This window comes from Hypanus sabinus, chromosome 3 (genome assembly GCF_030144855.1).
Source record: "Hypanus sabinus isolate sHypSab1 chromosome 3, sHypSab1.hap1, whole genome shotgun sequence".
In the NCBI taxonomy this organism is placed as follows: Eukaryota; Metazoa; Chordata; class Chondrichthyes; order Myliobatiformes; family Dasyatidae; genus Hypanus; species Hypanus sabinus.
In genome coordinates, this window is record NC_082708.1 from 26839159 (window position 1) to 26855805 (window position 16647).

At 45.2% G+C, this 16647-nt stretch overlaps 2 protein-coding genes across 5 annotated transcripts in view; one reads left to right on the forward strand and one right to left on the reverse strand.

Annotated features, from left to right (window-relative positions):
* Positions 1-15008, reverse strand: part of tsga10 (testis specific, 10) — a 125411-nt gene extending 110403 nt beyond the window's left edge. For 3 of the 4 annotated variants that reach the window (XM_059963906.1, XM_059963905.1, XM_059963903.1), the window contains exons 1-2: positions 13452-13520; positions 7631-7753 (exon numbers count right to left, since the gene is read on the reverse strand). In XM_059963906.1, the coding sequence (XP_059819889.1) occupies positions 7631-7753; positions 13452-13505 (177 nt within the window). In that variant the 5' untranslated portion in view covers positions 13506-13520. Of the gene's footprint in view, positions 1-7630; positions 7754-13451; positions 13521-14561 lie in introns of those variants that run through there. The other variant, XM_059963904.1, reaches the window with a different exon arrangement.
* The window catches only part of LOC132391121 (BTB/POZ domain-containing protein KCTD21-like), a 63756-nt gene continuing 61335 nt past the window's right edge, over positions 14227-16647 (forward strand). The window contains exon 1 of the transcript XR_009511091.1: positions 14227-14357. The gene's annotated coding sequence lies outside the window, so the exon portion shown is untranslated. The remainder of the gene's footprint in view (positions 14358-16647) is intronic.

A 16647-nucleotide genomic window follows, 5' to 3' on the forward strand; every position in this document is an offset into this window, starting at 1 on the left:
TGGGCTGAAGGGTATGTACTATGCTGTTATGTACTATTCGGCGGATTTCAGCACCACAGAATTAAAGCTGGAAGAATCAGTCAGAATAAATTTCAATTAATTTACACGCTAACAGGAAGCCATCACATCCCATTGAAAATATCAAGATGGGACTGTTGGCAACTCTTAAATGTTACAGTCGTCCATTTCTGCTCCCTTCAGGTCAAAAATCCCTTACTTTCCCTTATATTGTAGCGATGTGCTACACACAGCGCTGAAATAACGGCACGCAGTTGGTAAGTCGTTTGGAGACTAGTTTATTCAAACTTCGCGGTACCGGCATTTAATCCCTAGCGCCCGCCCTCTCCAGGTGGAAATGACGTCAGAGGTGCATTACCAAAGTCTCCCCCCGCGCGCTGGCTATTTGTGAGTCGGTTCGCCAGTGCAGAAAATGGGTCGCCACATAACCCCCCCCCCCGCCCCCAGAACCGGCGATACACCCCTCAATGTCCAGAGTCTGGATCAGCCTCTGTTTGGGAGGTCTGCCTCTGCACTGTGGTGCCTGAACCTCGACCGGCTGTGCCAAGTCCACATAGGCTGGTTTGAGTCGGTCCGCTGTGAAAACCTCCTCTCTCCCCCCAATGTCCAGAACGTACATGGACCCGTTGTTGTTGATCACCTTGAATGGCCCCTCTTACGGCCGCTGTAGTGGTGCCCGCCCCTTCGTACAAACCCAAACTTACAGTTCTGCGGGTCTTTGGGTACATGAGTCGGGGTCCGTCCATGCTGTGAAGTTGGTACGGGGACCAGGTTGCCAAGCCTTTCGTGTAGCCTGTCCAGGACTGCTGCGGGTTCTTCCTCTTGCCCCCTTGGGGCTGGTATGAACTCTCCCGGGACTGCCAGGGGTGTGCCGTACACCAACTCGGCCGACGAGGCATGCAGATCCTCTTTGGGCATTGTATGAATTCCAAGCAGGACCCAGGGAAGCTTGTCCACCCAGTTAGGTCCTCTCAGGTGGGCCATGAGAGCTGACTTCAAGTGACGGTGGAAGCGTTCCGCTAGTCCGTTCGACTGCGGGTGGTAGGCAGTAGTGTGGTGTAGCTGTGTTCCCAATAGGCCGGCCACAGCTGTCCACAGGCTGGAGGTGAACTGGGCGCCTCTGTCGGAGGTAATGTGGGCTGGTACCCTGAAGCGTGCTACCCAGGTTGCCATCAGTGCTCCGGCGCAGGAATCGGCAGATGTGTCGGTGAGCGGGACTGCCTCTGGCCACCTCGTGAACCGGTCTACTATAGTTAGGAGGTACCGCGCTCCTTGGGTCACTGGGAGGGGGCCCACGATATCCACATGAATGTGGTCGAACCTCTGGTGGGTGGGTTCGAACTGCTGCGGCGGGGCTTTAGTGTGCTGCTGCACCTTGGCTGTTTGGCACTGCACGCACATTCTGGCCCATTCACTGACCTACTTGCGAAGTCCATGCCACGCGAACTTGCTGGAGACCAGCCGGACAGTTGTCCTGATAGATGGGTGCGCCAAACCGTGTATGGAATCGAAAACTCGCCGCCTCCAGGCTGCGAAGCTGGCCGGTAGCCACGTCGCACAGGAGGGTCCTATCACCTGGGCTTACAAGAAAGTCCTGCAGCTGCAAACCCGAGACTGCGGTCCTGTAGCTGGGCATCTCGTCGTCTGCCTGCTGCGCCTCCGCCAGTGCTACATAGTCCACCCCCAGGGACAGAGCCTGGACAGCTGGTCTGGAGAATGCATCCGCCACGACTTTGTCCTTTCCCAAGACATGTTGGATGTCCATTGTGTACTCAGAGATGTAGGACAGATGTCGCTGCAGGCAAGCCGACCAGGGATCGCACACCTTAGTGAATGCGAAAGTCAACGGTTTGTGGTCTGTGAACGCGGTGAATGGCCTGCCTTCTAAGAAGTACTGGAAATGCCGGATTGCCAGATACAGTGCCAACAGCTCCCGGTCGAAAGCACTGTACTTGAGTTCGGGTGGTCGTAGGTGCTTGCTGAAGAACGCCAAGGGTTGCTAGCGCACCTTGATGAGCTGCTCCAGCACCCCACCGACTGCTGTGTCGGATGCGTACACCGTGAGTGCGGTCAGAACATCCGTTTTGGGATGCACTAGCATCGCGGCATCTGCCAAGGTTTTCTTGGCTTTAACAAAAGCAGCCGCAGCCTCCTCGTCCCAAGTAATGTCCTTGCCTTTACCCGACATCAGGGTGTACAAAGGAGGCAATGATACAGGCTGCTGAGGCAAGGAAACAGTGGTAGAAGTTCACTATACCAACAAACTCCTGCAGGCCTTTGACCGTGTTGGGATGGGCAAAGTGGTGTATCGTGTCTACCTTGGCGGGTAGAGGTGTTACCCCGTCCTTGGTAATCCTGTGGCCCAGGAAGTCGATGGTATCGAGACCAAACTGGCATTTGGCCGGGTTGATCGTGAGGCCGAAATCACTCAGGCGGGAGTAGAGCTGGCGGAGGTGGGACAGATGCTCCTGACGACTACTGCTGGCTATAAGGATGTCGTCCAAATAGATGTACGCAAAGTCCAGGTCGCGTCCCCACCGCGCATCCAATAGCCGCTGGAACATCTGTGCAGCATTCTTCAGGCCGAACGGGGTGATGAGTCCTGTTTTGGGGATGTCTTCAGGGTGCACAGGGATTTGATGGTATCCCCGGACGAGGCCTACTTTGGAAAAGATTCGTGCCCCATGCAGGTTTGCTGCAAAGTCCTGTATGTGCGGCACGGGGTAGCGGTCTGGAGTGGTAGCCTCGTTCAGTCTGCTGTAGTCGCTGCATGGTCTCCAACCCCCGACTGCTTTGGGCACCATGTGCAGGGGGAAGGCTCATGGGCTGTCGAACCTCCATACGATCCCCAATTCCTCCATCCTCTTGAGCTCCTCCTTCGCCAGGCGGAGCTTTTCCAGGGGAAGCCTTCATGTGCGGGCGTGGAGGGGTGGTCCCTGGGTCAGAATATGGTTCTGTATCCTGTGTCTGGGCATGGCTGCCGTGAACTGTGGTGCCAGAATCGATGGAAAGTCCGCCAGGATTCTGGTGAATTTGTTGTCCAACAGCGTGATGAAGTCCAGGTGTGGGGCCGGCAACCCAGGGAGAACGTCTGGAAAGTCTCGACATGTACCAGTCTTTTCCCTTGCAAGTCGACTAGCAGTCTGTGAGCTCGCAAGAAGTCCGCCCCCAGGAGTGGTTGGGCCACCGCGGCCAGTGTGAAGTCCCACGTGAATCAGCTAGCGCCGAACTGCAGTTGCACTGTGCGGGTGCCGTAGGTCCGTATCGTGCTGCCGTTTGCAGCCCTCAGAGTGGGTTCTGGCTTCCTGTTGAGGGTGTCGTACCCCGTCGGGGGCAAGATGCTGATTTCCGCTCTGGTGTCGACCAAGAAGCTGCGTCCCGACTTTTTGTCCCAGATGTACAAGAGGCTGTCCTGGTGGCCAGCCGCCAGAGTAATTAGCAGCAGCTGGCCCTGGCCCTGGTCCTTGCAAGGCGGGCGACAATGGCGGGCTTTTGTGCCCCACCGCTGGTGGTAGAAACACCACTGTTCACTGGCCTCCTCACTCTTGCCTCCGTGTTGTGTGCGCCCCCCTGCCAGGCCTGGTCTGGTCTGCTGTTGGGCACGTGGCCTGGTAATCTGACCAACAGGCGCCACACTCTCCCTCTTGGCTTTCCACAGCACATCTGACCAGGCCGCCACCTTCAGGGGGTCGCTGAAATCTGCGTCGGCCAGAAGCAGATACATGTCCTCAGGCAGTTGCTCTAGGAACGCTTGCTCGAACATGAGGCAGGGCTTGTGTCCGTCAGCCAGGGAGAGCATCTCGTTCATCAATGCTGACGGCAGTCTGTCTCCCAAACCGTCCAGGTGAAGCAGGCGGGCACCCCACTCACGCCGTGAGAGGCCAAAGGTCCCAATGAGCAGCGCTTTGAATGCTTCATATTTGCCTTCTTCCGGGGGCGACTGTATGAAATCCACAACCTGGGTGGCCGTCTCCTGGTCAAGGGCGCTCACCATGTGGTAGTAACGCATGGAATCAGAAGATATCTGCCGAATCTGGAACTGGGCTTCTGCTTGGCTAAACCACACACGTGGTCCCAGCGTCCAGAAAGTCGGCAGTTTTAGTGAAACTGCGGGAACAGATGAAGAGTCGGTCATGTTTGGACCGTCGAGGTCACCAATGTAGTGATGTGCTACACACAGTGCTGAAATAATGACACATAGTCCGTAAGTTGTTTGGAGACTAGTTTATTCAAACTTCGTGGTGCTGCCATTTAATCCCTAGCGCCCGCCCTCTCCGGGCAGAAATAACGTCAGAGGTGCATTACCAAAGTCTCCCCCCGCGCGCTGGCTATTTGTGAGCTGATTCGCCTGCGCAGAAAATGGGTGGCCACAATATCCAAATAGTTTCCTTCTCTATTGGGATTGGGCAATTAACATTGGCCTTGGCAGGAAAGCACATGATCTGTAAATGAAAAAATAAAGAAATTTCTCTGCAAACAAATATTGTTAAAACACATTAAACAAGACATGAAACTTATAATTTTGAAAACATTTGAAATGTGGGTCAAAGCGGTGCTGTTAATAATCCATTTAAGTGAATACCATCTAAGAACCTACAAGCTCAGGAATCCAGACCACCCAGAGAGAAAATGCAGCAGGTAGAAGCTTGGAGGAGGTATATGTTATCCTAGAAAGTGTGACTGCCAGAAACCACAAGTTCCTCAAGCTTCTCCCCTCTCTGCTAGTCTCCTGACAAATATAGTATCTGGAAAATACCAGGGGGATTTCAGGTACTGTTCTGTACTTTGCTTTACAGAGACATACTCACCTGCACCAATCTAGCCCAAGGGCTTCATTATCCACAACAAGGAACAGACAGCAACATTAGATAAGGGTAGTGATGGCAGCATTTGCTTCAAGATTACATCTCTATGTGCATAGACATGGTAGTTTTGTCTCAGTACAAATTCCCTGAACTAGGACATCTGGTCATCCATTCTAGCTGCCATGGGTGTTCTTTGTTGTCATTCTGCTGGCAGTGCACATTCTATCCCTGGTAGATATCAGGCTGGCACTGGAGGAGATGAGCACTGTGATTAGCCACAAGATAATGAACCCTCCATCATGCAGTGGACTTCAACCAGGCTACCTTGAAGCCTCTAACTACCACCAGCATGTCTCTTTTGGAACCAAAGAAGCAAACACACTTGGCCTCTGTTACACAACCATCAAGAACACTTACCACAGCATTCCATGCCCACAATTTGGCATCAGGCAGAGACTGAAAATTGCAGTACCAGTGGTGAGTACCACAAAAGGTATGGTCAAGGGAAGCAGGGGAGCATTTACAGGACTGTTTTGAGTTGGTGGATTGGACCATGTTCAGGGATCCATGTTTGGTTCTGAATATGTCACAGCTGTCATTGATTTCATCAAGAACTTCCCAAACCAGACGTGGCGGATGTTCCAGAGATTTACAGTCTAAAGGCTAGATCTGTGGCATTCAAGACTAGCAACCCAGAATCCTACATGCAGTCTAATTTTGACCTATGGAAGCTCGTTGTGAGAGCAAAAAGGCAAAGCATAGCTACGGACAGAACTGGATGCCTGACAGCTATGGCAAGATTTGCTAGCCTTGACTTCTTAAAAGATAAAACCTAACAGCATAAAATGGCTGTGACGGTTCATTCAACAACGAGCTCAATGCCTTATATGCACACTTTGATATGGAGAATAACACCACACTTGTGTAAACCCCGACAGCATCTGGAAGCCCTGTCAGAGACTGATGTCTGAACATCTTTCAAGAGGGTAAACCCCCACAAGCCCTGATGAAGAACCTGGCTGCATACTGAAAACCTGTGCTGATCAACTGGTTGGAGTGTTCAAGGGCATCTTCAACTTCTCACTTCAAAAGGGCAGCAATCCTTCCAGTGCCCAAGAGCAGAGTGAGCTGCCTCAATGACGACACTCACACCTACCAAAATTAAGTGATTCAATAGGTTGGTTACAACTAGACTTAACTTCTGCCTGAGCAAGGACTGTACCCACCACAATGTTCCTACTACTCATAACAGGTCTACAGCAAATAGAATTTCACTGCTTCTCCACTCTACTTTGAAGCACTTAAACAATAGCAAGATTATTGTCTATTGAATACAATTTGATATTCAATTCCATTATTGCCTGAGCACTAATAAGCATCTGTACCTCCTGCAACTGGATCCTCAGCTTGCTTATTGGGAAACCAAAGTGCAGATCAATAATAGCATCTCCTCCATGCTGACTATCAAAACAAGTGTCCCTCAAGTTTGTATGCTCGGCCCACCACCCTACACTGTGCGGCTAGGCACAGCTCAAATGTCATATATAAATTTGCTGATTACACCACCATTGTGGTAGAATGACACTTGAGATGGCGTACAGAAAGGAGATAAAGCAGCTGGCTGAGAGATGTTGCAACATCACACTCATGTCAAGGAACTGATTGTGGACTTCAAAAGGAAGTTGGAGGAACACACACCAGCCCTCACTGAGTCAGCAATGGACAGATTTAGCAACTGAGTAACAACATCTCAGAGCATCAGTCCTGAGCCCAATTGGTGGTGACATCCGTCGGTCTCAAGAGACCATGGATCTGCGCCTGGAGTTTCCAGGGCGCAGGCCTGGGTAGGGTTGTATGGGAGACCGGCAGTTGCCCAAGCTGCAGGTCTTCCCCTCTCCACACCCCACCGATGTTGTCCAAGGGAAGGGCACTAGGACCCATGCAGCTTGGCACCGGTGATGTCGCAGAGCAATGGGTTGTCAAGTGCCTTGCTCAAGGACACAAACACGCTGCCTCAGCTGAGGCTTGAACCAGTGACCTTCAGGTTACTAGTCTGATGCCTTGCCCACTAGGACTCGCACCAACACGCACCCAATACACTAATGCAATCATGAAGGCAGCATATTAGTGGCACTACTTTGCCAAGATTTGATATGTCACCAAAGATTTACAAATTTCTACAGATACACAGTGGAGAACATTCTGACAGGTCACATCACAACCTGGCTTACAGCCTCCAGAGAGATGTGAACTTAGTCAACTCTATCACAGGCTCACATTCACCACCATCACAAACACCTTTAAGAGGCAGTACCAGAAGAAGGCAGCATCATCCAGGACACATCCTCCCTTCATTACTACCAACAGTGAGGAGGTAAAAGAGCCTAAAGACGCATACTCAACATTTTAGAAACAGCTTTATCTCTCTGCCATCAGAAATTAGAATAGTCCACAGCACTTCCATTTTATTTATTTTCCACTACTGTGTAATTTATAGTAATTTTATGTCTAAGTAATGTATTGCTACTGCAAAAAATCATTTTACAAATGTCATGATGGCAATTCCAATTCTTATTATTCAATAAGACATACATATACACACAAACAATGCCTGGAACATGTTGAAAGCAATTACCAGGTGCAGGAGTTCTTTTGTAAAATACTTTGAAAGATAGCTTTGAATAAGAGTAAAGCATTAAAACTACAAATGCCAAAAGCAAATACTGCATGTGGAAATCTGAAATAAAACAACAGATGCAGAATTTATTCAGCAGATCATGTATACAAAACAGTTCAAAACTAATCACCTGAAAAATGGGTAGAAAATCATCCTGATTAATTTCAGCTCTGTCTTTAAATCCTGCGAGTTCAAGAGCGAAGTCAGAACCAAGATTCTGACCCAAGAAGTCTAGGTCATTTGTTATAATTTCCTGGACAAGAAAGAAAAAGTTAATCTATAGCATTTTGAATGCATTCCAAGATATTGTGTTCTAAATAGGTTAATGGCAATGAAATTGTATTCAAGTAAGCTGCATTAAGATTCCCAATTTGGAATTGGGAATGCTTTTTATCAATTGTATGAGTAAAGCATTAAAACTACAAATGTCAAAAGCAAATACTACATGTGGAAATCTGAAATAAAACAACAGATGCATAATTTATTCAGCAGATCAGACAGCATCCATAGAAAGCAGTTCAGGTAATTACCCTTTTGTCAAAACTGCAAACATTTACAGATGAAAGGAATAGATACAAAACCGAAGTCTGTGACTTGGTGAAAGGCAGGTAAATAAGTGACAGAATAGACACTGCAGGTAAAAGTGGTTAAGGGCACTAGTGAATAATTAGACACACAAAAAACAAAAATTACCTTAAATTACATAATGACAGACATGTACAATGTCAAAGATGTTATTCAGGTTATATTATATACATTATGTGAACATATTTCATGTTATAAGTCAAAAACCATTTTCTTCAGACCCAGTCACAAACTGTTTACTTGACTGTGTCTCTTAACAATTGCTCAAAATTGAATCAGACTGCTTAAACTTGTCAGTACTAAGATGTGCTTTGGAACAGATTGTGCTACAACCCAGACAACCTGTTTCCACTATCATAATTTAATCCAGCTTCATTTCTGCTTCTTCAATTCTGTTACCTTTTGACCCCAATATTCCACACAAGACAAGCAAGCTTCTAAATCCTATGCAAATGTCCTCTAATTCTGGTCATTCTTATTGTCCCCTCGAGGGCTTCTAGACCTCTAAATCTTATTTCCTTCTTAATAGCAGCACTCCTCTTCAATCAAGCTTAGATTATTGCTGTGATTTTCACCTTCAATAGCTGTCAACTTTAATTTGATAACACTCCCAGGAAGTGCCTTGAGATTTGCTGCATTCAGAAGGGAGTACATAAAATGCTGATTTGTGTTTTTTTAAAAAATCAACTTACTTTAGGTCAACTTAAAAGTTAGACTGCATATTTGTTTATTGTGTATCAAAATGGATGGCAAGTCAGAAGATTGGACAGAATACAAAAATAAGAAAACATTGATAGGCAATGAAAAATTAGAATATGGACATTGCTAGCTAAAAAATTTAAAACAGATATCTAAGTTTCTATTGATATTAAGAGGAAAATAAGCTCCTGTCCTTTAAAAAGGAAATGTGGACAACAGTGGAAAACAAAAAGCAAATGCTAAATTGTGTTGCATCAGTCTTTGCTCAATGAATACAAGCAGGGATTAAAATGGAACAAAGAACTGAAAAGTGACCAAAAAACTGGTTCTAAGCAAATTGGTGGGCTAACAAGTCCTCAGCCCTAATGAACTCATTCTAGGATCAGATACTAGTTAATGATAACCTTGCCAGTATCAGATAAAAATTCCATAACATTTATAATTACAGCCCTCTTCAAAAAACTGAAACTATAAACATGAGGAAGTCTATAGATACTGGAAATCCAAAGCAACACACATAAAATACTGAAGAAACTTCAACACTTTCCTTATGCAAGATGTTAAGTCAGCTGACTATAATTCAGTTGGCTTAACATCCGACACAAGAACTGTGTTGAAAATTATTAAAGACATTACAACAGGCCATCAAAAATATTAAGGAAATCAAAATGATTTACCAGTTCATTGGAACACAAGAATGATACAGTAGTAGGACAAATTGGGTCCTCAATCCAATCTTGTCTCAATAAACTGCACTCCACCCCCCCCCCCCCAATATCACTCAGCTCTATTGAAAATTAAAGGTCAATTTGCCTTGAATGTTTTCAATGAATCCATCTTCATAATCAAGAAAGGTGTAACACAGGTCAGTGCTAGGGTCTCACTTCTTAACAATTTACCCTAATGACTTGATTGAAAGTGCCGAAGAAACAATTGCCAAATTTGCTGATGACAAAGATACACACGTGGAAAAATGTGGAAATAAAAAAGAGAAATTGCCCACATAGTAAGGAGCTCCGGAGCTGATTATCTGTTATTTGTGAAGTGGGGTGCCGTGCGCGATCATAATCAATTGGAAACAGACGTGGGAGCACAGGGGAACATCGGGAAATCTCCAGGAAGACCTTCTTCATTGCTGCTGCTGCTGCGAGATCTGGGACTCTGCTGGGAAGAACAGGCCCCCAGTCCTCGGGGTGGTGTTGCTGATGGCCGTTGGCGAGGCCGTCTTAATACGCTCGGCAGAGGATGGTGCTCAGAGAAGCTGTGCCAGAGGGAATGGACATCGGCTCGGAGGTTCAACGGACTCTGAGTCCGCTGCAGTCAGGTTGCTTTCGGTATGTGCTGCGTCTGCGAGGCTGAGTCAGGCGACGCCGTGGAAGTCCATAGCAGGGGTATTCCCTTCTGCCGCCAGCGTGGGGTGGCGAGTCTGTCGGGACCCTGGGGATTTGTGGAAACTGTGTGGTGATTTCTTTTGAACTTATAGTCCTTTAACATCTTTGGACTTTTTTTTTTACTGTGCCCATGGTCTTTTTTTTAATCAATTATGCTATTGCTTGTACTGTTGTATCTATATGCTGTAACTATGTGATTTTGTGCAGGTCTTGTATTGTCTGGTGGATTTGGAGCTCCTTTCTGGCGAACGTGCTAAGACGGTAGCGCAATATTAATACGCAGCAGCCTCTCCGGACTCTGGATTGGGGATTGCCAAACATTATGTGGATTTTCTGGATTTTCTGTTTTGTCATATGCTTTTGTGATATCATTCTGGAGGAACGTTGTCTCATTTTCTTTTTATTGCATTGCATTTGTGGTTTCTAAATGACAATAATCTGAATCTGTAAAGTAGTATTTCGCTAAACAGTGAAAGATTGTAAAACTGAATTGCAGAAGGATCCAGGGAGCCCTCCATCATTCACAAAATGGCTCAAATGCAAGTAGTACAAGGAATTTGATAAGCTAACAGAACACTTATTAGGGAATTGAACATGAAAGGAGGTGTTTTTTGTTATCTAGGAGCACAGTACTCCAGTTGTAGTTATCCATGCAACCACAACTGGAGTACAAGCTTGATACTGATTTTGTCTAGTAAAGGATGTTAATATATTGGCAATTCAGAGAATGCTTATAAGTCTAACATCAGGAATAAGCCAGCTGTCTTATGAGGGCAAATTACTACATGCTAGAAGAGTGAAATGGGACTTCATAGGAAAAAAAAGACCTCCAAATCTCAACATGGTGGAGAATCTAGAAAAAGGCATCACTCATTTAAGGAAAGGCCAAATTTCTTTCCTTAAATGGTTCCAAGTGCTTGGTACTTTCATTCTCAAGGATGGTTGAAGCAGAGTCTGAATAAGGCAAAGGTAGATTCTTGATAGCCAAACATTCTAGGTTACCATGAGTAGGTGAGAATGCAGAGGGGAGATAACCAAATCAGACAGAACCTTAATGGATGGCAGAGAGATTCAAAGGGTCTACATTTTAACTCCCTGCTCTTTTGTATGAAGTTAAAAAGTGGGTTTCCACAAACAGACAAAACAACGTTAAGACTGAATGAAAACTAGTTTCGAGAACATTGATGTCCACCCACCAGTTGGGAAATGTCAGTCAAGATATCCTGATGAATCATTTTCAGTTTTGGACAGCCCACTTACAGGAAAGATTATCATTATGCTGGAAAGAGTGCAGAAAAGAATTAAGAAGATTTCATCAGGATGCAAGGGCTGAGGTTACAGAGAGAAGTTGAGCAGGCTGAGCATAGGATATGAGGTGGTGATCTTATAAAGGTATATAGACAGGGTGGATTCATAGTCTTCTTACCAGGGTTGGTGAAATCCAGAAAATGCCATAAATTTACAGTGAGAGATATAACTTGTTTCACATAGAAGGGGGTACATATATGGAACAACCATCCAGAAGAGGAGACTTAAAGTTCAAAGTACAATAACATTTAAAAAGACATTTAGACTGCCACATGGGTAAAGAGACATGGATCAAATGCAAAAATGGCAGTAGATAGACTTGGGAATAGTTGTGCTTCACAGGAACATTTCTGGGACCCTTGCTCTTTGAATAAATGACCGATAAGGGAGTGGAAGTGTAGGTTATTATGTTTCAGATGACACAAAGATTGGTGTTATAGATAGTGGTTCCTAACCTTGAGTCCACAGACCTCTCAGATAATGGTAGAGATTGAGAGCATAACAAAGGTTAGGTACCCCTGGGAAGGAAAAAGTGTAAAGTGATACACCTTGGAAGATTGAACTTGAAGGCAGAGTACAAAGTTATTGGCAACATTCTTAGTAGTGTAAAAGAACAATCGGATCTTGGATCCCATGTATATATATCCCTTAAAGTTACCAAAGAAATTGAGATGGTGGTTAGCTACAACCAAGGCGACACTGGTGCCTCATGGCAATCAATGTCCAACGGGGTTTTGCGATCACAAAAGAAACGTCCAAGACAGACCCTCAAGGTTTCACTGCATGCCGCCTTCACATCAACTCGAGTGCCTCCTGAGTAGCAGGTTAAGGGTGAAAGATGAAATGTTGAAGGGCAACTTCTTTACACAGAGGGTAGTAAGAGTGTGGAATAAGATCCAATGCAAGTGATGGGTTCAGGGTTGATTTCAATATTTAAGAGAAATTTGAATAGGTACATGGATTTGAGGAAAATGGAGGCCTTTTGCCCAGGTGCAAGTCAATAGGACCAGGCAGCTAATGGTTTCAGCATGGAATAGGTGGGCAGAAGTGCCCTTTTATGTGCCATTGTATTCTATGACTACCAAGTGGACAACTAGAGACTTTTCTCCAGGGCTGAAATGGCCAACATAAAAGAGCGTAATTTTAAGGTAATTTGAGGAAAGTATGGGGCGGGGGGGTCAGAAATAGGTTTTATTAAACAGAGTGGTAGGTGTGTAACACTAACAGGGCACGTGGTGGAGGCAAATACATCAGAGACATTCAAGAGATTCTTAGATGGGCACATGAAGGGGTAAGTGGGATGGAGTGCGAGTTTGTACTTTGAGTAGGTTCAAAGGTCAACATAACAGTACTGCTCTATATTTTGCATTCTATGTTCATATTGGCATGGTTTACTCAAGCTGCCAGAGTGGAATTTGAACTCTCATTTGTTAAATCACCAGTCAAGCAAAATAATAACTCTAGAGCACTTTTTAAACCTTTACCAAGATACAGCGTCCAAAAGGGATAATTTTTCAGTTGTAAACTATGATTGAACAATTGTTAAGTTTATGGACATGCTAATTAATCAGTACATATTACAGTCCTATGGTTGCTCATTTACACAAAAGGAACAATTGGAAATTCAGTTGACAGTTGGTTAACTGGATTCATCTTTCAGCTTTATTTTGATGAGGAAATTTTCTAGTTGTTTGATCGGGGAAAACAACCACAGGAGCACATAGTTGCTATAGCAACTACTGAGCTTTTAGGATTATTTTACTTGATGTACAAAATCTTGAAGACTTTTTAAACAAACATTGGTTCAAATTCACATTACAGAAAGCTTGTCTTTTGAAAAGATGCTACCCAAGAACAATTACTTTTAAAGCTAACTACTTTAATAACCCGAGTACAACTTTAAACTAAAAAGTACACAGTTGACTTTAGCTTCTACCTGAGTATTTCCAGTTTATTTTAAACTTTTACCTTGAAGTTAGAGGCTGCCCAACTCCATCTCCGCGTAGGCAAGTCTGAAGACATGCTGGTAAAACAGGGGGAGCTTTCTCTTCACTCCTCCCCCCACCCTTGCGGTTAAAACCTCTCGGTACTTTCAGTGCCCTCAAAAGTCCCCCTCCCCCCTCCAGTTTCCCCAAACCTGACTCCCCCCACAGCTTGTTGATGTGATGTAAAACAGGTTGCGTGGCTTTATGACATCAAGAGGACTGGAGGGACAGAGAGACAGAAAGGCCGAGAGCCAAGACCGGGGTAAGCAAACACACCCGTGTACAAAATAAACTTAGAGCCAGTAACTTCACCAAGAGCCCCTCCAGTATTTCCACAACAGGTAGTCCCTGTCACAGCCACGCTTTCCCTTCTCAATGTCTCACCCGTTCAAGCAGAACGACATCAATGAGATAGCACACTCGCACCTCCAACTCTTCACCGGTACCCACCACCTACGGACGCTCAAGCAGAAGCCGAAGCCGAAGCTCCGCGGGCACCTGGTCACTGGCCAAATCCGCCTATGGCAGCCGACCTTGCACAGAGGGTGCGGAACAACCAATTAAAACATTCCGCTCTCCGTTCCCCGGAGAGCTCTAACCAATCAGCGTCCGGTAACGGGAAGAGTAACTTCCCCCCCCCCCCCCGGGAAATACGGCTGTCGATAAAGCTGGTTCTTATTAGGGTCGCGCTATTTTTTGTTAAAAGTTTTTTTTTTACCCTCTCTCTTTTCCTCCCGTACAATTGCAGAAAGCCGAGCTCCCGATTTAATTAATATCAACAAAAACACAACCGTTAGCCCTCCCCCACTACGACGCCGGTTGCCCGGTTACGCCGCGTGCCTAACAACCGAAACAACCCGGATGAAAGGGCATTTACAGCGTCCCGCTCGTAAGTCGTGCCGAGTTTCTCAATTAACTGACATTATTCACAGGATAAAATACATCAAATCATTTATCATTTCCTGTCACCTTATTCCTGCACATTAACGTCATTTTTGTACATTCCATCCGTCTGTGTATATACGCTAACCTTATGTATATTCGGCCACGCTTACCTATACACTGTATCGTATAGAATTATCTTTATACTTACATTTATTGTGTTTGTTTTCGTTGTTTTCTCCTTTCTGCTCATTGTGTTCTTTTATTTGTGTTGCATCGAATCCGGAGCACTACGACAGTTAACGTCAGTCGTAGTTTACTGAAGAATGATAATACACAATCTTGAATCACGTTTTAATATTAAGTTGGTTCATTAGTCAGTAAATTCGGTGCGAAATACCAAGAGGAAACATTTGTTAATCAACGCGATCCGAAATTTTAACAGCACCATGTAACTCACAGGCAAGAAACAAAATAGAGTGAAATAAATCCTATGTCAGTTCAATTATTCAGATTAGTTTAACACGTTCATTGCATCAGCAGTGAGGAGGGTGCGATGCAATGAACAACTTGTGGCGATGCATTTTCTTGCGAGCAAATCCGTTTTATCTCTGCCAGACTGAGATTTAGGCGGAAAGCGCGCATTTTGCCTAGTACTACATTGTTTCCTCTGCTTGAGGTCGTTAACTGGCGAACTGGTAAGAGGGAGGGCTCGCAAGATGAGGGGAGCGGCAATTTCAAAGTTCGGAGCGTACATGTGGCTCTGCACTTAAGCCTGGGAACCTGAGAAATCAGGAAAATTTGAACAGGTTAGGATTTTATTCCTTGGAAAGCGGGAAAATGGGAGCGGGTTCTTACAGAGGTATACGAAAGTATGAGGGGCATATTACAGGGGGAATAGGCTTTTCCCCTCAGGTTGGTTAGGACTAGAAGTAATGGTTTAGGGTGAAAAGGGAAATTTTAAGGGGAACCTGAGGGGGAACTTCTTTACTCAGATGATGTGGAAGGTGTTTCCTGTTAAACAAGCGTGGCGGTGGACGAACCCAAGTACAGAACACAGGCGTGGAGGCAGAATAGGGAGGCGTTATTAACGTAGCGAGCGTGGAGTCGGTATCCAGGAGCGATGCTAGACTTAGAACTGGGAGTCCTAAGAACCATGAAGCAAGGTTACTCACACCAGGAGTCGACCAACAAACTGGCAGCTCCTTGTTGTGGTCACAGGGTTTTTATACTACATTTGCTGATGGAAAGCGGGTGTTTGTAGTTAGTGGAACCTGAGAATGATTGGAAACTAAACAAAGTGGTTGAAGCCCAATTCCTGAGGTAAATAGCCAGGTGGGCAATTGCCAGAAGGGACCATGACATTTCCAGTCGAAGCCGTGGGAGCACGTTCAATCCTAACATTCAGGAGAAATATGGAGAAGTACAAGGATGAGAGAGTATGGAAGGCTATGATCCAGGTATAGGTAGACAGGATAGGCAGAAGACCAAATCAACATGGATTAGATGGGCTGAAAAGCCTGTTTCTTTGCTGTAGTACCTCTGTGACTCTCATCAAAAAGCAAGGCTGCCACTATTGAGGGAATGTTGTATTGTCATATTATCACAGAGTCATACAGCACAAAAATAGGGCTTGCAGCCTAACTTGTCCATGCCAACAGTTATGTTTTGCAATTCCAGAGCTAATCAATAGAAAAACACGGGGAAACAGGATAAAATTGCCTACTTCAGTCTTTCTTTTTAGTGAGGCATGCACTTACAATATGGTGGCAGAACCACATATGTCATTCACATACTTTTACATATAACCCAAAATGCATTATGTAAAGAACAAAGAATACTTAATCAGAATCAGGTTTATTATCACCGGCATGTGATGTGAAATTTGTTAACTTAGCAGCAGCAGTTCAATGCAATACATAATCTAGCAGAGAAAAAAATAGATTAAATAATACATCATAATAATAATAATAATAATAATAATAATAAATAAACAAGTAAATCAATTACATATATTGAATACTGTAGATTTTTAAAAAGTGCTAAAACAGAAATACTGCACACAGTATTTAAAAAAGTGAGGTAGTGTCCAAAGCTTCAATGTCCATTTAGGAATCGGATGACAGAGGGGAAGAAGCTATTTCTGAATCGCTGAGTGTGTGCCTTCAGGCTTCTGGGCCATCAGGGCGCCATCATGACAAGCTTTTTGCACCGATCTTTTTGGTGATTGCTCATCATACAGCGTGTCTTGGGCATCTGAAACCTGGCGGAGCCCACCCCTCTCCAGGTTTTTGGAG